The sequence below is a fragment of the Gobio gobio genome (genome assembly GCF_949357685.1).
Source record: "Gobio gobio genome assembly, chromosome: 10".
Classification (NCBI taxonomy): domain Eukaryota; kingdom Metazoa; phylum Chordata; class Actinopteri; order Cypriniformes; family Gobionidae; genus Gobio; species Gobio gobio.
The window spans coordinates 49106799-49127917 of NC_137116.1; the positions used below are offsets into that span (position 1 = coordinate 49106799).

General features: G+C 45.4%; 1 protein-coding gene across 1 annotated transcript; it reads left to right on the plus strand.

The window, feature by feature from the left end:
• Positions 1-4505: 4505 nt before the first annotated feature.
• Positions 4506-5603, plus strand: LOC307132185 (N-acetyllactosaminide beta-1,3-N-acetylglucosaminyltransferase 3-like; the record flags this gene model as incomplete). Its single annotated transcript, XM_079826352.1, has 1 exon — positions 4506-5603. One exon carries the CDS (start codon positions 4506-4508, stop codon positions 5601-5603), a length of 1098 nt encoding a protein of 365 aa, XP_079682478.1.
• Between the last annotated feature and the right edge of the window lie 15516 nt (positions 5604-21119).

The window sequence follows — 21119 nt, forward strand, 5'->3', positions numbered from 1 at the left end:
CCTACGCAAATATGCGTTCCCCCCAGTGAGCCTACTCGCACAGCTCCTGTGCAAGATCAGGGAGGGCAAGGAGCAGGTCCTTTTGGTCGCCCCGTACTGGCACGGCCGGACCTGGTTCCCCGAACTCATACTCCTTGCGACAGCCCCTCCCTGGCCTATTCCTCTGAGACCGGACCTCCTTACTCAGAGACGGGGCACCCTTTGGCACCCGCGTCCCGACCTCTGGAGCCTCCACGTGTGGCTCCTAGACGGGACGCGGCAGGTTTGAGTGGCCTACCACCTACGGTGGTCGCTACCATCACTTCTGCTAGGGCAGAGTCCACTCGGCATGCCTATGCGTTGAAGTGGAACCTCTTCGTCACCTGGTGCTCTTCCCGCCAAGAAGACCCCTGGAAATGCCCGATCAGGTCCGTGCTTGAGTTTCTCCAAGAGGGGCTGGAGCGAAGGCTGTCTCCCTCCACCCTCAAAGTATATGTGGCCGCAATATCTGCCCACCACGATCTCTTGGAGAACAAGAAGGTAAGTCAGCACGACCTGGTCATCAGGTTTCTGAGGGGAGCCAGGAGACTGAATCCTCCTCGCTCTCCTCTCGTAACCTCTTGGGACCTTGCAGTAGTGTTAACTGCTCTGCAGAGACCTCCCTTTGAGCCTTTGCGGTCGGTTGATATTAAGTTTCTGTCTATGAAGACGGCTCTGCTGACCGCATTGGCCTCAGTCAAGAGGGTCGGGGACCTGCAGGCATTTTCGGTTGACGAAGCGTGCCTGGAATTCGGGCCGGCTAACTCTCACGTGATCCTGAGACCCCGGCTTGGATATGTGCCCAAGGTTCCCACCACTCCGTTTAAGGACCAGGTGGTGAACCTGCAAGCGCTGCCTTTGGAGGAGGCAGACCCAGCCTTGGCATTGCTCTGTCCAGTACGCGCCCTCCGCGCCTACGTAGACATGACGCAGTGTTTCAGGACCTCAGACCAGCTCTTTGTCTGTTATGGTGGAGAGCGGAAGGGAAGTGCTCTCTCAAAGCAAAGGCTGTCTCACTGGATAGTGGACACCATTGCTTTGGCTTACCAGCAGCAAGGCCGACCATGTCCCCTTGGTGTGAGGGCACACTTCCGGAGTGTGGCCTCCTCTTGGGCTCTAGCGCATGGCGCCTCGCTAGCAGACATCTGCAGAGCTGCAGGCTGGGCGACACCCAACACATTCGCCAGATTCTACAATCTCCGAGTGGAGCCAGTGTCCGACTATGTACTCGCCCCCCCGAGGGGCCGGTGATGGGCCAGGCTCAGGTGTCTTCGCTTGCTCGCCACTCCACTCCACGGACTGGATACGTGCGATATTTTCCTCAGGTGAGCTCCCCGAGAGCCCTGAGCTCCTCCAGCACTGTCGACGCCGACATCAGTTCAGTCTGCCCTTTCGAGCCCAGACCCTCATGTCCGGCCAGGTGCCCCATGTGCATGGTTCCCTCCGGCGACCCCCACATGTGTATTTCACCGTAAGTCTCCGCAGTGAGCGGGTTTCTTCCCTTGGCGTGTCCCCGCCACCCCTAGGGTTAAAAATCCACCTTCGGCTGGTACCCTAGAGATCTTCCATATGCAACCCTCAGCGGGTCATATATGTCTCTTAAGTCCTCCCCACGGGTAGGCATTTTTGGCATTCCCTCACTGGGATATGCTTCCCAGTGTACCTTGGTATTCCTGTGTTAAGTGGGAGTCCTTCGTCCGTACTTGTCTTACGACAGGGTACTCACACTTACGCAGGGCGCTGGAAGACAGCTGAGTGGCAGGATTATATTGGGACCCCCATTCGTTAGTCACTAACGTTACGTCGTAGTGACTGAACGAAAGGGAACGTCTCGGTTACGGATGTAACCCTCGTTCCCTGAGGAGGGAACGGAGACGTAACGTCCCCTTGCCACATCAGCTGTGCTACCTGGAACGCAGGAGTTCAGTCTTGGCTCCTCAAGCAGGTAACATAATGCGATATTGCCTCGTACTACCTTATATACTCACGCAGTGAGGCGGAGTTACGTATGCAAATTCCGCATGCCCATGGCATTGGCACGCCATTGGGCGTTTTCTCAAAACTCGAAGTTGATAGGCTTCTAAGCGAAACCCCCATTCGTTAGTCACTAACGTTACGTCTCCGTACGAGGGTTACATCCGTAACCGAGACGATGTAACTTAGTGATATATAAAAATAAAAATAAAAACTGTTAATTCAGAAGTCACTAAATTAAGCACATTTTACAGTGCTGTTAACTGTAGTCTTCTTTACCAAGAAATACTATTAAAATCTCCCCTAGGACAGTTCAATTCTTTATAATATAATAAAATATGAAAAAAAATTAAGCGGTTACACTGTTCTCTGTGTTTTTGTACAGTCAATTATTGGCGAAAGGAAGCATTTAACCATCTATATTAAATGTTTGTTTATATGAATTTCCAATATTTTCTATATCAGGGGTTTTCAAACGTTTTAATGGCAAGGATCCATAAACAATCCCCTTGTGAGATCAATTCTTTTTTTGGCTTACACTATAATACAATTATAATAGCCTATAATATAATATAAAAACTAATGGAAGTATTTAAACTGATATCAGTTGTTTAAAAAAAAAAAACTTTAATAGATCTAATATCTAAATATGTTCAAGGGAATATGTGAACTCTTTTAGAGTTATCTAAACATCACTGAAACCCAAACCACACACACATCTATTTAAAGGGTTAGTTCACCCAAAAAAAAAAAAAATCTTACAATTCTGAAAATTCTGTCATTAATTACTCACCCTCATGTCGTTCGACACCCGTAAGACCTCCGTTCATATTCGGAACACAAATGAAGATATTTTAGTTGAAAGCTGATGGCTGAGAAAGGCTTCAGATAGGCCTCCATTGGCATTCAGTACATTAATACTCCCAAGACCCATAAAAGGCACTTAAAACGTCATTACAAAGTCCATCTCACCACAGTGGCTCTACAATAATTTTACGATGCGACGACAATAGTTTTTGTGCGCAAAAAAAAATCTAAATAACACCTTTATCCAACTTGTTATTGTCTTCCGTGTGTGCCTCCACGACGCATGCGCGAGAATATGACGTAGCGCCGGCGTTCGGGAATCCATGAAATGCACACTTAAGCCCCATTTTGAGAACTATGCAGAGACCTAAAGCACAATCAATGTAGAATCCAACAGCTTAGACACGCGCGTCTTCCTCTGCTTGTAAACAAATCGCTTCTGGGTCATGTGTCCGAACGCCGGATCTGCATCATATTCCCGCGCATGCGTCGTGGAGGCACACACGGAAGATAATAACAAGCTGGATAAAGGTGTTATTTTGATTTTTTTTTTCGCACAAAAACTATTGTCGTCGCATCGTAAAATTATTGTAGAGTCACTGTGGTGAGATGGACTTTGTAACGACGTTTTAAGTGCCTTTTATGCGTCTTGGGAGTGTAAATGTACTGAATGCCAATGGAGGTCTATCTGAAGCCTTTCTCAGCCATCAGCTTTCAACAAAAATATCTTCATTTGTGTTCCGAATATGAACGGAGGTCTTACGGGTCTCGAACGACGTGAGGGTGAGTAATTAATGACAGAATTTTCATTTTTGGGTGAACTAACCCTTTAAACTGATGTCTGTTACTTTGGTGTTTAGAGTTTGCACGCTACACTTGTGGTGGGTGTGTAACAGTAAATGTCTGTTTACTGTGCTGTGTCCATCATCTGTTATTTCCACCACTTAATCAAGCCACACTTCTTTAAAACATGATGAGGTTTTATTCCATGTCTTTGCGTTTCTTGTTGCCTCTCATTTTGAGTTATTTGGACCGCAAACATGACTCACTGCTGCGTGCACACACGTGACATCATTGTCTTTCAATGAAACCTGTGAACCACATCCACCGGTTCTAACACGGTAGCGATACTAACTCTATAGCGGTAGAACAGAGCACTGCAATTATTTCTCATTTAAACTACAATCATATGGATTTCTCCCCACATTTCGCGTCTGTATCTATTGTCTGCGCACCATTTTGTTCTTTCTCCGCGGTCGCGCATGCGCGTAGCTTAGAGGGAACATTGGTTACCATACAATAGTTATCCATAGAGCAAAATAGTAGGCTACAATTACATATTTTACTTAACAATCCACAGGCTTGCATGCAGTCAAAGAGTTCAACGAGACCTTAGGACCTTAGGTCCTTCCTCATTCTGTTTCTGAGAATTTAAAGGCATTTGAGATCATCCATCTCTAAACAAAAATGCAAATTCTGATGTTGCTTTTCAAATGTGTATGACTTCTGCAGAACACAAAAAATTTTCTTATAAAGCCTGAAAAAAGGTAGGCTATAGGATATAAACATGAAAATCCTTGTTGAGTGAACTTTTGTGTTCATACTTTGAATTGTGTCTCTGTTCTTGATCAGGTGTGAAGATGAGAAAGAAATACATTACGACAATAGCATTGATTCTCACAGGTATTGTGTACCTGTTCGTTATCATGAACAAAAACGACCCTGAAGACGACGTGATATCCAATAGCAAAGACACTTTTGAGATGCTCCGTCGTCAAATCGAGTTGGCCAGATCTGAAACTCTCCAGCCTTTGCCTTCGCGCTGTCAGCAGAATATGTCTGCTTATAATGTGGCTGGATTTTCTACTCTGCCAGATCATATCCAAAATTTCCTGCTTTACCGACACTGTAGGAAATTTCCCATGCTGCTCGACGTGCCTAATAAGTGTGGCGGACCCCTGAACTCTTCAGATGTCTTCCTTCTGCTGGTCATCAAGAGTTCTCCAGAAAACTACAATCGACGAGAAGTCCTGCGGAAAACATGGGCTAAAGAAAGACTGTACAAAGGTGTGTGGATCCGTAGAGTCTTCATAAGCGGAACAACTAGTACTGGCTTCGAGAAGCGCAGGTTGAATAAGCTATTGAAGCTGGAGAACAAGGAATACAAGGACATTTTACAGTGGGACTTCAATGATTCATTCTTTAACCTCACACTGAAGCAGATCCTTTTCTTAGAGTGGAGGGAAAGACGGTGCCCACACGCTAGATTTCTCTTTAACGGGGACGATGACATCTTTGCCAATACGTTTAACATGGTTGAGTACCTTCAAGGTCAAGAGGACAATGATGGAAGTAAACATCTCTATACCGGGCACCTCCTCCCAAACGAAAGGACTGTTCGAGACCCTTCAAGTAAATACTTTGTCCCGATGCAGGTTCTGGAGTCTGATAGCTATCCTCCGTACTGTGGCGGAGGAGGCTTTTTTCTCTCAAGCTACTCAGCCAAAATGATCTACAAAATGTCTCACTCTATAATTCTACTGCCCATTGATGATGTTTACATGGGATTGTGTTTGGAAAAGGCTGGCCTCAAACCTACATCCCACTTTGGTGTAAAGACATTTGGTCTGCATGTCCCAGCTAACAACGTTGACCAATTTCACCCTTGCTATTACAGAGAAATCATATTAGTCCACAGATTTCTGCCACACATGATTTTTGTGATGTGGCATGAAATACAAGAACCACATTTGCAATGTGGAAAGACAAATTCCTCTCTTCAGGGAAGCCCATTAACAATTTAACTGGATGTGTGAAACGTAATGATCAAGTTTGTTTTTAACAGGTTCGCAAGAATATAGTTTAGTAAAAATTGTTTTGAAATGGTTGCCTTTTGAAAATGATGTGGTGCATTGCGCCAGAGGCGGACAGTAGTGAAGTATTTTTATACTTGTACTTTATCAGTAGCCTGACAAGCCAGACCCACATCAAGATGTTGGGTCTGGGAACTCACCATTGACAGGGCTCAATCCGAGGGGCGGGACAAACGGTTGTCTTTCAAATTCACTCTGCACCCAATTGGATAGCACTACAACCAACCAGAGAGCAACGTGAAGTGGAGCTAGTTGATAGATTAAACTTTCGCCGTTTCCTGGTCTGCAAAACACATCTTCCTTTCTTAAGAATTACTTCAGTGCTGTTCTTTGTTCTTTTCTCAAAGAAAAGCTTAACTCAAAGTCTTCCAGAGTCGCGGCCAAAGCCGATTCGAAAGACCGCTGTTCGCCAGCTTCTTTGTTTACGAGTCGCACGCGGAACCGCCGCAACTCTGCCATGACGTGCCGTCATTATGTGAAGCCCGCCCACCGACTCTATACACGATGTGATTGGACTGAACAGAGTTTGTTTTTTCCAGCTCGCAGGTCTATCGAGAGTTGCTAGACTACACTCGCGGCAAATTAGATTTGCTGCCGCTAGGGTGCGTCTAGATTTCTAGGCTACTTTATCAGTGTTCTTCTTTGGAAAACTTATAATAATAATTTGTTACATTTTATATAGCGCTTTTCTAGGCACTCAAAGCGCTTTACATATAGAAAGGGGGGAATCTCCTCAACCAACCGCGAATGTCCAGCACCACCTGGATGATGCGACAGCAGCCATATTGCGCCAGAATGCTCACCACACACCAGCTGATTGGTGGAGAGGAGACAGATGATGAAGCCAATCGTATATATACTGTTTATGGGGATGAATAGGAGGCCATGATGGATGGATTTTTAATGACCATGAGAGTCAGGACCTCGGTTTAACGTCTCATCCGAAGGACGGTGCCTGTTACAGTATAGTGTCCCCATCACTATACTGGGGTGTTAGGACCCACACAGACCACAGGGTGAGCACCCCCTGCTGGCCTCACTAACACCTCTACCAGCAGCAACCCAGTTCCCTTTCAGTCGGTCACGTTCGACGTACGTCGGAACTGACCGACGAATTGGGATCTGATCTCAGAGACCAATCTACTTCGAGTGTATTAAAAACGAGCCAATGGAGATTGGCATGCGATCCACGCATTCCACGCACCGCCCCGCAGCGCGGGTATAAATAAGGAAGTGGAATGCTTGATCATTGCCTTTTTTTTCGGAGCCGAACAGCGTCATTGCTGTGTCTACGAAGAGTGTTATTCGAGTCTCGTGAGAAGGATTGCTGTTCCAGTGCGGGTGTGACGGCGCTTTTCAGCGGGTGGCCGCTTCAGAGGAGATAAAGAGCTGGTTTTGTTGGTTGGCTGGGCGTTTCCATTTCTGAGTGCTCACGCAGGCTTGCACTATCTGAACTGCGTGAGCCGCGGTCATCTCCCTGAGTGCTTCAGCACTGAAAGAGCGGTTTTCCTTTTCTAAAAGAGCAACACGGTTTGACCCTGCGTCTTTTTCAAGATGTCATTCAAACCGTGTGTTTCTGGATGCGGTTGTTTCCTGTCCTCATTTGACGGCCACGATCTCTCTCACATATAAACATGTGTGATTGCGTTCGTGGGTGATCCATGCTCTCTCAGGAGAGCATGGTCACGTCGGCGCGTTGTTCGTCTCACCTTTCTCGTAAGGGCTCGAGCGTTCAGCGCGCCGTGTGCCGTCGAGCGCCGGCTGACAGCGGGGGTTGCCACGGCAACCCAGCGCGTCACTCGGCACTCTCTAGATGCGCGGTCCAGACTATGAAACCTCAAATGGGGTTGAGTCCCTTTCCTTATTCCCTGATCTAGTTTCTTTTCTGGTGCATCAGAAAAGGACTACTTTAGTTAATAAGCTTTGGTGGACCTGAGGATTACAGTGGGGCATCCCCGCCGGGTACATCTCTTCGGGCCCCCACTCCTCTATCGCATCATGAGCATGCCGAGACTTTGTTCGTGGGTGGTTCATGTTCTCTCATGAGAACATGACCACGTCGGTGCGGTGTTTGTCTTGCCTTTTCATAGGGCTTGAGCGTTCAGCGCACCGTGTGCCGTCGAGTTTGACGGCCACGTTCACTGTTTCACATGCCTGCTGGTAGCTTACAGATGGGATTGCTGGTCCTTTTAAAACAAGGAGACCTAATGTTTCATTTGTGGCTCTGGCAGAGGACAGATGTCAATTGCTGCATCGGAGAGAGGGCTGTTATGCACTGGAAATGATGATGCTGAGTTTCCCACTATAATGGTGTGTGCTTTTGCTGAATCAGATTCAGAGTTGGCAGCCATGCTTTCCCGGGTGGCTGAGGCGTAGTGCAACGCTTAAATCGCCTTGCCTACCCCCGTGCCTTTTTTCCCGGATGGGCATTGGAAAAATGAGCAGTATGGAACTATTTGGTGTCAAAATATGGAACACCAAAAGGGCCAAAATCTGTATAAATTTTTCCCTCTCTCACTACCCTCTGTCCTGCATGTACGAGGGTAGTCCCGACCCAGGGGTTATGCAGGAACTGCGTGCGGTGGTGGACCTCGCTCTCTGGGCGACGGAAGTCACTGCACGCTCCCTGGGTCAGGCGATGTCCACACTAGTGGTCCAGGAACCTGGGGCTAAACCTGGCAGATATGCGTGAGTCCGACTAAGTTTGGTTCCTTAACGCCCCTGTCTGTCAGGCTGGCCTCTTCGGCGACGCCGTCGAGTACTTTGCCCAGCAGTTCTCGATGGCCTAGAAGCAGACAGAGGTGGTTTAAAAAAATAAAAATAAATCCTAATTCGCAGCACCTCTGCCTGCTTGTCGCCGAGGGCGCCCCCCCTGCGTCCACCTCTGCCCCTGCGAAACCCAGGCAGCAGCCTCCATCTGGGAGGCAGGGTGTCGGACGTAAGGGAGGCGCCCAACCCACTCAGGGCTTGCTAGTCTACAAGCAAGCGTAAGGGCAAGCGGCCCTGAGATGGGCAGCCCAGGGAGAACAGGAGCTGCTCCGAGGGAGTTGGTGTCCGCACCCCTCCCTCAACCCCCCGGAGGAGGACCGGGGGCCCTGACTGGTGTCAATACTCTGCCGCTGGCTCTCCGGAGTCCAGCGGTACCCACATTTTCAGAGCAGTTTCCTCTCTCCCTGGGCCCCAAGAGGGCCAGGTTGGCAGTGTGCGACGCCCCCGGGCCTTGTCACTTCTTTCCTCCCCTCCCTTCGCCAGGGGGCAGCAGTGTGGGCACCGAGAACGCCCCCGGGCCTTCTCACCCACACTCTGCCCCACCCTGGAATACTCAGACAACACTCAGGGCCGCCTCCGGGCCTCCCGAGTCGGGTCTGTCTATTCCGCCTCGCTGCCCCACCCCGGGTACGTCTGTGGTGCCGTTGGTCCCGCTTGTGCGGTCTCTGGGCTTCGGCCCCCAGGCCGTCTCGCTGGCTCATCCGTACCAACAGACTCGGCTACGCGATTCAGTTCGCTCACCGGCCTCACAAGTACAAGGGCATCCTCTTCACCTCCGTGCGAAGCAGCGATGCTCAGGTCTTGCGGTCAGAGATTGATGTCCTACTGGCGAAGGACGCGGTCGAGCCGGTTCCTCCAGCCGATATGAAGGCGGGGTTCTATAGCCCCTACTTCATTGTACCCAAGAAAGGGGGTGGGTTACGGCCAATCTTGGACCTGCGTATCCTGAATCGGGCCCTGCACAAGCTCCCGTTCCGGATGCTAACGCAGAAACGCATCTTCGAATGCATCCGTCCCCAAGATTGGTTCGCAGCGATCGACCTGAAGGATGCGTACTTTCATGTCTCTATCCTTCCTCGACACAGACGTTCCTACGTTTTGCGTTCGAGGGGAAGGCATATCAGTACAAAGTCCTGCCCTTCGGGCTGTCCCTGTCGCCTCGCGTCTTCACGAAAGTCGCAGAGGCAGCCATTGTTCCGCTCAGAGAACGCGGCGTTCGTATCCTCAACTATCTCGACGACTGGCTCATACTCGCCCAGTCTCGGGAGCAGTTGTGCGAACACAGGGACATGGTGCTCAGTCACCTCAGCCTGTTGGGCCTTCGGGTCAACCGAGAGAAGAGCAAACTCTGTCCCACGCAGAGGATCTCTTATCTCGGTATGGAGCTGGATTCGGTCAGCCAGACTGCGCGCCTCACGGAAGAGCGGGTCCGGTCGGTGTTGAACTGCTTGAATTCGTTCAAGAACAGGACGGCGGTCCCACTGAAATTTTTTCAGAGGCTCCTGGGGCATATGGCATCTGCAGCCGCGGTAACGCCGCTCGGATTGCTTCATATGAGACCGCTTCAACACTGGCTCCATGGCCGAGTCCCGAGGTGGGCGTGGCAGAGCGGCCAGTACCGGGTCCCAGTGACTCCTTACTGCCGCCAAACTTTCAGCCCATGGTCCGACGCTTCGTTTCTCCGGGCCGGAGTGCCCTTAGAACAAGTGTCCAGGCATGCTGTGCTCTTCACGGATGCCTCCTCCACGGGCTGGGGGGCCACGTACAACGGGCATGCAGTTTCAGGTCTGTGGACGGGACCTCAATTGCATTGGCATATCAATTGCCTCGAGTTGTTAGCGGTACACTTGGCACTGCGCCGCCTCAAGGGGCCGCTACGTGGCAAGCATGTACTGGTCCGTACGGACAGCACTGCGGCCGTTGCGTACATCAACCGTCAGGGTGGTCTACGCTCCCGTTGCATGTTCCAACTCGCCCGCCACCTCCTCCTTTGGAGTCAGAAGCATCTGAGGTCGCTTCGTGCCATTCACATCCCAGGTGCGCTGAACCAGACAGCCGACGAGCTCTCTCGCCAGTCGACACCTCCGGGGGAGTGGCGACTCCATCCCCAGGCGGTCCAGCTGATATGGGACCTCTTCGGAGCCGCACAGGTAGACCTGTTTGCCTCTCCGGACTCGACCCATTGCCAGTGGTACTATTCCCTGTCCGGGGGCACCCTCGGCACGGATGCACTGGCGCACAGCTGGCCCCGGGACCTGCGCAAATATGCGTTTCCCCCAGTGAGCCTTCTTGCACAGACCCTGTGCAAGGTCAGGGAGGACGAGGAGCAGGTCTTGTTAGTTGCGCCCTACTGGCCCAACCGGACCTGGTTCCCAGAACTAACTCTCCTCGCGACAGCCCCTCCTTGGCCGATCCCCCTGAGGAGGGACCTTCTTTCTCAGGGACGGGGCACTCTATGGCACCCGCGTCCAGACCTCTGGAAACTCCATGTCTGGTCCCTGGACGGGACGCGGAGGTTCTAGGTGGTCTACCACAGGCAGTGGTAGACACCATCTCTTCTGCTAGAGCCCCCTCTACGAGGCGCCTCTACGCTTTGAAGTGGAACCTGTTCGTTGAATGGTGCTCTTCCCACCGGGAAGACCCCCGAAGGTGTTCGATTAGTGTCGTGCTTTCTTTCCTGCAAGATGGGCTGGAGCGAAGGCTGTCTCCCTCCACCCTCAAAGTGTACGTCGCAGCAATAGCGGCGTATCACGACGCAGTCGAAGGTAAGTACATAGGAAAGCACGACTTAATCGTCAGGTTCCTCAGAGGTGCGAGGAGGCTAAATCCTCCTCGTCCAAACTCGTTACCCTCTTGGGACTTAGCTCTAGTGCTCAGAGCACTTCAGAGCCCTCCCTTTGAGCCTTTGCAGTCTGTGGAGCTTAAAATCCTGTCAATGAAGACAGTGCTTCTGACGGCATTGGCCTCCATCAAGAGGGTAGGGGACCTGCATGCACTTTCGGTCAACGAATCGTGCCTAGAATTCGGGCCGGCCAACTCTCACGTTGTCCTGAGACCCCGGCCTGGATACGTGCCCAAGGTTCCTACCACTCCCTTCCGGGACCAGGTAGTGAACCTGCAAGCGCTGCCCTCGGAGGAGGCAGACCCAGCCCAGGCTTTGTTATGTCCCGTCCGCGCTCTTCGCGCTTACGTCGACCGGACTCAAAGCTTTCGGACCTCAGAGCAACTCTTTGTCTGTTACGGAGGCCAGCAGAAGGGAAAGGCTGTCTCCAAGCAGAGGTTAGCCCACTGGATAGTGGATGCTATCGTCTTGGCTTACCAGTCCCAAGACGTGCCTTGCCCATTCGGGTTGCGAGCACACTCAACAAGGAGTGTTGCTTCTTCCTGGGCGCTGGCTCAAGGCGCCTCGCTGACAGATATATGTAGAGCTGCGGGCTGGGCGACACCTAACACGTTCGCTAGATTCTATAGCCTCCGTGTAGAGCCGGTATCTTCCCGCATCCTCGCCCCCAGTGGCCAGTAGCGCTAAGTGCCCGTTCTAAGTGTCGGCTTGCAACGCCACTCCCGCCCTCTGGGCCGGATACGTGCGTCTATTTTCTCCAGTTGTGTTCCCCGGAAACGGCTAACCCTGTCGAGCTCCTCCGTCACCCCTGCGGTGCCAGACGTTGCGGCCGTCTGACGCCAGGCCTGCACCCGTATGCTTGTGAAACGTGTGTGTAGGCTGGGTTCCATATGTAGCGGTCCCCTCACGGCTACCCCATATGTGTATTCTTCCACGGTACCAGCTGCCCTACTCGGCTAGCCCTGGGTCTTTCCCTTGACAGAGCCCGCTCTGTCGTCTCTGGGCGTGTTCTTTCCCCCCTGGGACCAGGCTGGAACCACCCCAGAGACTGCCATATGTTGCACTACCCTGCCAGGTTAGTCCTTATGTGTATTCTGCCACCTAGCCTTCTACGAAGGACGTGGCTCCGCAGCGTACCATCTCCCGAGACGGGCACGCTTTCCCAGCGTTATCCAATAGTCACACTGAGTGGGTCTTGCAGAAACAGCAGTGACTGACCTCCCTGCTTGGAGCCCTGACTTCCGTACCATCTAAGACGGTCCAGTGCGCTCAAGCAGGACGCTGGAAGGGTCAGCGCCCTGGCGTTTTGGTAGGGATCCCAATTCGTCGGTCAGTTCCGACGTACGTCGAACGTGACCGACTGAAAGGCAACGTCTCGGTTACGTATGTAACCCTCGTTCCCTGAAGGAGGGAACGGAGACGTACGTCCCGTCGCCAGGTGCTGTGCTTCCGCTAGGGGGCCGAGTCACTAGTTCGGCTCCTCAGCAGAAAAAGGCAATGATCAAGCATTCCACTTCCTTATTTATACCCGCGCTGCGGGGCGGTGCGTGGAATGCGTGGATCGCATGCCAATCTCCATTGGCTCGTTTTTAATACACTCGAAGTAGATTGGTCTCTGAGATCAGATCCCAATTCGTCGGTCAGTTCCGACGTACGTCTCCGTTCCCTCCTTCAGGGAACGAGGGTTACATACGTAACCGAGACGTTTTCCCAATTGGTCTCCCATCCAGGTACTGACCAGGTCCAGCCCTGCTTAGCTTCAGTCTTGGGCTACAGGGTGATATGGCTGCTGGCATTTTACTTCATAACATTCCAAAACCTAATATTGTATTTTTTACTGCACTACGTTTCATATTGAATATCATTTAATACTTATTTACATTAAAAATGTAGTACTGTATTTTACTCAAGAAAGTACTACATTTTTTATGTAATTAAGTATTTATTTATGAAACGTAGTGCAGTAAAAAGTATGACATTATGCTTTGGAATGTAGTGAAGTAAAACATTTTCCAAAGAAAAACAGTGACAAAGTACATATACTGGAAATATGTACTTGAGTCGAATGTAAAAGTACTTCACTACTGTCTGCCCCTCGCAATTGCGCTGACTGAAATGAAAAGGGTGTTTGATTCCTTCTCAGCAATAGTAGTTGTAGTCTTAATGCTTGTTTTAAAATAATCAGAGAGCGCTTCTGATATAGAGATAGAAATATCTATATCTTGCCCTTTTACATCTAATTTTATCAGTAGAGTAAATTAAATGTAATATATAATGAAGTAGCATTCACACGCACACAAAGCATTAAATGATTGCTGCCAAAGCAAATGAAGGGTTTTACACCTCTGAATGTGTTAAAAGTAATATATACAAAAAAAAGTTCTCGTTGGCTAATTATGAGTTGTGGGATGTTTCAGCTTACTTTGAGTGTTTATGTTTACAGTACTTTATATTGTGTTTTGCTTTACTCGTTTTGGGGAGAAACCCAATACTGCTACTATTAATGGTTTTAGTAGTTATAGCAAATACCAACTTCAAAGATCAAATAGTTATACAATGCTGCGCCATTTACATTTACTCATGGTGTCATGATGTGGCTTTATTCTCCTTGTTTGCTTTATTGTTTTATGCACCAGAGATCCACTGAAGTAGGACTCACTCAATGAGTCGTTCAGAGTCCTTCTCTTGAGTTTACTCTTACATAGACTCCAGCACCACCTCATCTTTGTCAGAACCAGTTGTGCTGTTATTTATAAAATTGCTTGTACTTTTCATATTGCTTTATTATTACTTTTTTAATGACTATTTTTCTTGTTCCATAGTGTGCTATACTTCTTTTAAAATATAAAATAAGAAAATATCCTTAAAAAATAAATAAATAAACTACTTGACTTATACTGACAGAAAAGTCTAAGTTATACTTGTACTCAATCTTTTGATTGAGATATACTTAAAAGTATTCGAAGTACACTAGGCTTGTAGTTATGTTTAATCTTTTGATTGAGTAACTGCCATTTTTAAATACGCAGCGCTCCCATTGAGAACAATTGAAAAAATACACTGGTCTTATGCTGCCTTCACGTACTATTGGAAATCTCCCAATTCCCACTTCTGAAGTTGTGATTATGAGCTCATTGCATTCAAATTTTTACTTAAAATTGTTCATGCCCAATTTTTTACCTATGAAACTATAGTATTTAACGCTTTGGTGGACACAGTCCCAATGAGGAAGGTTTGGCCCGATGGCGGAAAAGCGGCTAATACTAAATGTTTGCCCTGTAAACTCCACTGGAAATACTGATGTGTTCTACTCTGTAACTCTACATTTGTTGAGTTTCAACATTTCTTAATCCACAGGATTGCCTGCAGTCAAACAGTTCAGAGTCTGGTATTCTTTACCCCTTTGTTCCTTCCTCATTCTGTTTCTGAGAATTTAAAGGCATTTTAATGTGTGTCAAAGATCATCCATCTTTAAACAAATATGCAAAATCTGATGTTGTTTTTCAAATGTGTATGACTTCTGCCGAACACAAAAACTAAAAACAAGAATTTAACATTTATCTGCGCACTCCATCAACAACAATTCCAATATCGTCAGTCTCCAAGAGAACTCCTTCTTCCTTTTTAATCACACATGCCCATAGTGATGTTTGCCAGGTCTTTCAAGAAGTCATCTCTTTGGCTGTCCTATATTCAAAAACAACAACAACAACAACAAAAAACATTATTAGACATTGTTTGTGATTCATAACGGTTTGACAAGTTTATATAATCAAGGGTGATCGCTGAGATTGTTTATTTTTTTTTAAAGTGATAGTTCACCCAAAAATGAAAATTCTGTCATCATTTGCTCACCCTCAAGTTGTTTCAAACCAGTTTCTTTGTTCTGCTGAACACAAAAGAAGATATTTTGATGAAGCAACCATTGACTAGTAGGGGAAATAAATACTGTGGTAGTGAATGGTTGCTCTCTCTCTGTTTGGTTACAAACATTCATCAAAATATCTTCTTTTGTGTTCAGCAGAACAAAGAAACTGGTTTGAAACAACTTGAGGGTGAGCAAATGATGACAGAATTTTCATTTTTGGGTGAACTATCACTTTAAAAGAAGTTTCGTCTGCTCACCACGGCTGCATTTATTGAATTAAAACTACAGTAAAAACAGTAATATTGTGAAATATTACAATTTAAAATAACTCATTTCAATTTGAATTTTTTTTTAAATGTTATTTATTCCTGTGATCAAAGCTGAATTTATCATCATTACTCCAGTCTTCAGTGTCACATGACCCTTCAGAAATCATTCTAATATGATGATTTGATGCTCAAAAAATACTTGTGTGCATCCTTGCTGAATACAAGTATTAATTTCTAATTAAAATAAAATTCTTACTGACCCCAAACTTTTAAATGGTAGTGTATTGTTACAAAAGCTTTGCATTTTAGATAAATGCTGTTCTTTTGAACTTTCTATTCATCAAGGAATCCTGAAAAAAAAAAAAAGTTTTCAACATTGATAATTTTGAAAAAAAATAAAAATAAAAAAAATTATTTAGGATCATGTGACACTGAAGACTGGAGTAATGATAGAAAAAAATTCAACTTTGTAACATATTCAAGTGGAAAGAGTTATTTCAATTTTAATAATATTTCACAATATTACTGTTTTTCCTACTTATAATTAAATAAATGCAGCCTTGGTGAGTAAACAAAACTTGAATTTTTAACCATTTATGAGCCATGAAAAGCCCTGATTACCTAGATGAGCAACAACTTTTTTTGATAGTTGAATCACCAGTTTGTCCAGCACATTTAAATTGCCCACTGTTCTTCAGAAAAATACCAACACTCACCATGTACTCCTTCACCAGGCATGCCTCATCCTCACCAAGGTAGATGCATCGAGCTCTGAGGATAGCCTCTCTCTTTATATGGACATCACTTGTCTGAAAAAAATGATCAAATTTGTAATATTTACAATCCATAAACAGTTGGCAGAAAAATGAATTACCTTAATTATACCAGATTGTTTTGAAAATAAGACAAACCCCCTTTTTAGGACCAAATTGAAAATACTGTCACATTGCACATTTTTATTTTTATATTGTACATTTGGTAAATACTGGTAAAAATAAAAAAAGACTTTAATACAATAAAAATAACAATCACCTGTAGTTCTCATTTCCAGTAGATTTTATTTTCTTTTTTATGTACAGTGACAGATTTTGGCATGACAAACGGGGGTTTGATCCACATTACCTATCTGAGAACATGAATGTAATGCAAATTGTTGGAACAAAACTCTCGGAGTGGACTGAAAATGTGAACCTGGAAACTCCATCTGTTGTCACTCGCATGTGCAAGGAACACCTCAAATGAAAGCAAGCACACAATGATTATTATTGTTCATTCTGGATACATTTACCACACTATTAAAGCTAGCAAAAAGAAGGGATGTCTCTATAGTAAAGATTAAAAAAAACATCCATAACCAAATATAAATGTTCTAGCGTTGAGCATATTATATATTGCTTCATAACCACTATTTTCTTAAATCAGTCAACAGATTGTTTACTATATTGAATGATGTTCCATAATGAAATACTACTTACTGTGAAAATTGTTGGAACAAAACTCTGGGACTGGACTAAAATGTGAACCTGGAAACTCTGTCTGTGCAAGGAACACCTCAAAGAAAAGCAAGCATACAATGATTATTATTGTTCATTCTGGATACATTTATCAGACTATTAAAGTTAGCAAAATTAATGGCTTCAGTGGTAAAGATATTTGCAGGATCATAGTAACCCCTTGTTAACGTGTAACACTAAAAAGATTCAGAATTCCAACGCTATACTGTGAATATGAATTGGAACTATAGGAAATATGTTGAAATTCTCGTTGACTGATATATTGGAGGCTTTTCACAAAGAACGCGTTTTCCATTCCATTGTTTTTCTATGTAACTTACACAAACGCTACATTTACGTGTTTCACGTTTCACCACAGTGATTTTCAGCCACTGAAACCGCCAGGCGCTCGGCTAACTTGTATGTGTAACCATAGATATCCATAATAAAGGACATGTGAGAAAAGTGCCTTGTTCAAGGACACACTGGTGGGGACCGCTGGGATCGAACCAGCAACCTTCTGCATATCAGTTCCATGGTTTTAAGCCACTGGACCAACTTTTATACTGGATTTAATTAATTTACTTAGCTTGGTTCAAAACACATGTAATTCAATTAATTTTTTTTATTAAATTCAAAAACTAAGTTTAAATGATTTAAGCAAGCTAAATTTTATTAAGCTTAATTTAATAAGGGCAATAATAATTTTTTTCAGTGTACTCAAGACTACATAAAGTACAATGTACACTCTAAAAAAAAAAGGTTCTATATGGCACCAAAAATAGTTCTTGGCTCGTAATCATATAGGGGAACCTTTTTTAGTGCTATATAGCACCAATTTTGGTGCTTCAGTGGTTCTTCAGCGGTTCTTCAGAGGTTCTTCACCGGTTCTTCAGAGGTTCTTCACCGGTTCTTTTACTAAGGTGCTATATAGCACCTCTGAAGAACCACTGAAGCACCAAAATTGGTGCTATATAGCACTAAAAAAGGTTCCCTAATGATTACGAGACTTTTTTTTTAGAGTGTACTGCATGTACGCATGTACACAATTTCAGGTGACTCTTTATTTGAAGGTGACTCAAATAAAAAAAAAAACTACAATTTGAAGGTGACTCAAATAAAAAAAAAAACTACATGTACTTACTATAGAGTTACAGTTAGGGTTCGTTAGAGTTAGGGTTTTGTTTAAAGTTAGTTACTTGTAATTATGCATAATTTACTGATATTACTATAGAAAGTACATGTAGTACTTAATGGGTAATAAGTGACAGTGATGAGTGCTGCATTCACATTTGGAACATTTTTCAACTCCCGGCGTCCGCAAAAAAAAAGCCAAGTGCTCAGTGCTCAGCCTCCTCATGTTGCCATTTTTAAATACGCAGAGCTCCCATTGAGAACAATTGAAAAAATACACTGGTCTTATGCTGCCTTCACGTGCTATTGGAAATTTCCCAATTCCCACTTCTGAAGTTGTGTTTATGAGCTCATTGCATTAAAGTTTTTACTTACTTTCATGTCCAATTTTTTACCTATGAAACTAGTATTTACAATAATTCCGATAGCACGTGAGGGCAAGGAAAAAATGCTTTGGTGGATACACAGTCCCAATGAGGAAGGTTTGGCCTGATGGTGGAAAAGTGGCTAATACTGAATGTTTGCCCTGTAAACTCCACTGCAAATACTGATGTTGTCTTGTGTAGTGCGCTCTACATTTGTTGAGTTTCAACATTCCTTAATACACAGGCTTGCCTGCAGTCAGAGGTCATAGAGTCTGGTATTCTTTACCCCTTTGTTCCTCCCTCATTCTGTTTCTGAGAATTTAAAGGCATTTTAATGTGTGTCAAAGATTATCCTTCTTTAAACAAATATGCAAATTCTGATGTTGTTTTTCAAATGTGTATGACTTCTGCAGAACACAAAAACTAAAAACAAGAATTGAACATGTATCTGCACACAACACAAGACTACATAAAGTGCAAATAGCATAAGACAGTACAATTTCAGGTTACTCTTTATTTTAAGGTGACGTAGTTACATTACTTACTCAAATAGTACACAGACTAATATTAATTAACTACATTATTTACTATAGAGTTAGTTATGGTTCGGTTTAAGGTAGTTACTTGTAATTATGCATAATTTACTGTTATTACTATAGTAAGTACATAGTAACATGTAACTACGTCACCTTAAAGGGGCACTTCAGCGATGGGAAGATGAATGTTTATTTAAACTGGGTCATTTATGTATTAGAAATGTGAAATAATTTTTTAATTTGGTGCCTTCTAGACCGAGAAAAGACAGAAACTGTCTTTTTGTCTCATGTGGATGAAAGACAACAACTCCCAGAATGCACTTGCTTCGCTGCCCTACGAGGCCACTCCCAAAGCCACGGCTACTGGTTATCACTTGCCCACCGCGGCACCGCCCCCAACGTCGTTTTGATATTCTTAGTAATAAAATAATTTCATTCAGTTAGAGAACAGACACTACAATTAAAAACGGAACGTATCTTTTCAATAAAATGTGAGTGAGCCGAACGAAAGTCACAACACATACGCAGTAGGAGTCGGATTTCATTCATCACGAGAGCGAAGAGCTGAGGTAAGCGCGGCAGTCATTCTCGGCACGTGTCCAGTCTGGCGCATTATCAGATCATGCCTATGAAAGCTTAACTTTCATAGGAATTCATTGAAAAGTTGAAACACTCACTTTGCTCCGTCCCGCTCCGTTATGAATGGCCGAGCCGAGCGCTAGTGCACATTTACATTCTGTGAGTGAGTTCCCACCCCTGTGGGTGGGTTGAAAACATGCGGAACAGCTCCTTCTACTGGCTGTAGTCTTTAGCCTTTGGCCAAAAAAATCCTCAGATGACGCAAATGGACGATATTTGCGTCATCGGAGGATTTTTTCCAGAAATAAAATGCGTAATTCTCTCGTCTCAGGGGGATATGAGGGGGGAAAGTACCATCATTCGAATATACTACCGGGTTTCTACTGATACAAAGCTTAATGCTAAATTGCTGAAGTAACCCTTTAAAGTGTTACCCAATTTTAAATAAAAACGGCATAGTAATCAGCGACCAGGCACAGTAGTGGAGAGTTTTTAAGTGTGCAGATGAGTTTGTGTTCAGAGATTGATTAAGTTATGTGTGTGAGTGTAGTTGTTTTCAGGCCAGTCACATGGATTTGAGGATTCTGATGGCTGAAATCTATAGAGAGTTGGTGTGAGGGGTGTGTGGGGTCATCTGCAATACAGATAGCTTTGCGGATACAGCGTGTGGTGTAAATGTCTTTGATGGAGGAAAGAAAACCCAGATGATCTTCTCAGCTGTCCTCACTGTCCACTGCAGGGTCTTGCAATCTGAGATGGTACAGTTCCCAAACAAGACAGTGATGCAGCTGCTCAGAATGCTCTCAACAGTCCCTCTGTAAAATGTGGTGAGGACTGGAGATGTGCTTTCTTCAGCTTGCGTAGAAAGTAGAGATGCTGCTGGGATTTCTTCGCTATGGAGCTGGTGTTGAGAGACTGTTGTGGATAAAAAAATCTTGCAAATAAAGCTCAGGAGTCTAGAGTTCCAGACATTAAAATAAGCCGAGATGACAGTCGCTGCATCTGAACCTGTGTCTGTCCAGGTCTCCATCTTTATACCTTTTTCTTATCGGCCGTTAACCAATGATAGTACAACTCAATCACCACACCTGCTTTCCACAGTTAAAACCCAATTAATTGGTCAATTATTTCACAACATTTATTATGTACACCTCGGAAAAATACAGAGGTCCGAACTTGTGAGAAACCGGAAGGAGTTTTTTTGGCACATACTCTTTAAAACGTCCACCTTTTGTTCTTTTTTTTTTTTTTTTACTTTGTCCATGTTTAGCATGGGAATCCAAGTCTTTACCAGTGTAAAAAACTCAGTATGCATGAAACAGCATTTCACCCCCTTAATCAGGTAGTGCCGTTTCTTCACCTGGCTTTTGATTTTCCCATTACTCGCAGCACTCCAGTAGTGTAAATAACAGCTTAATATGTGGGGGCGTGGTGTGGTTTGGCGAGCGGCCCAACAGGAAAACTTTAGGTGCTCCCGATCGATTGTCAATCATTTCCTCGGCCAATCAAGGACCCCCTCTGTGCTCGGGCCCTGCGGCTTCAGCCCATTGGTGGGTCTGCTCATGGATGTATTAAAGATGTCAGTGAAAACA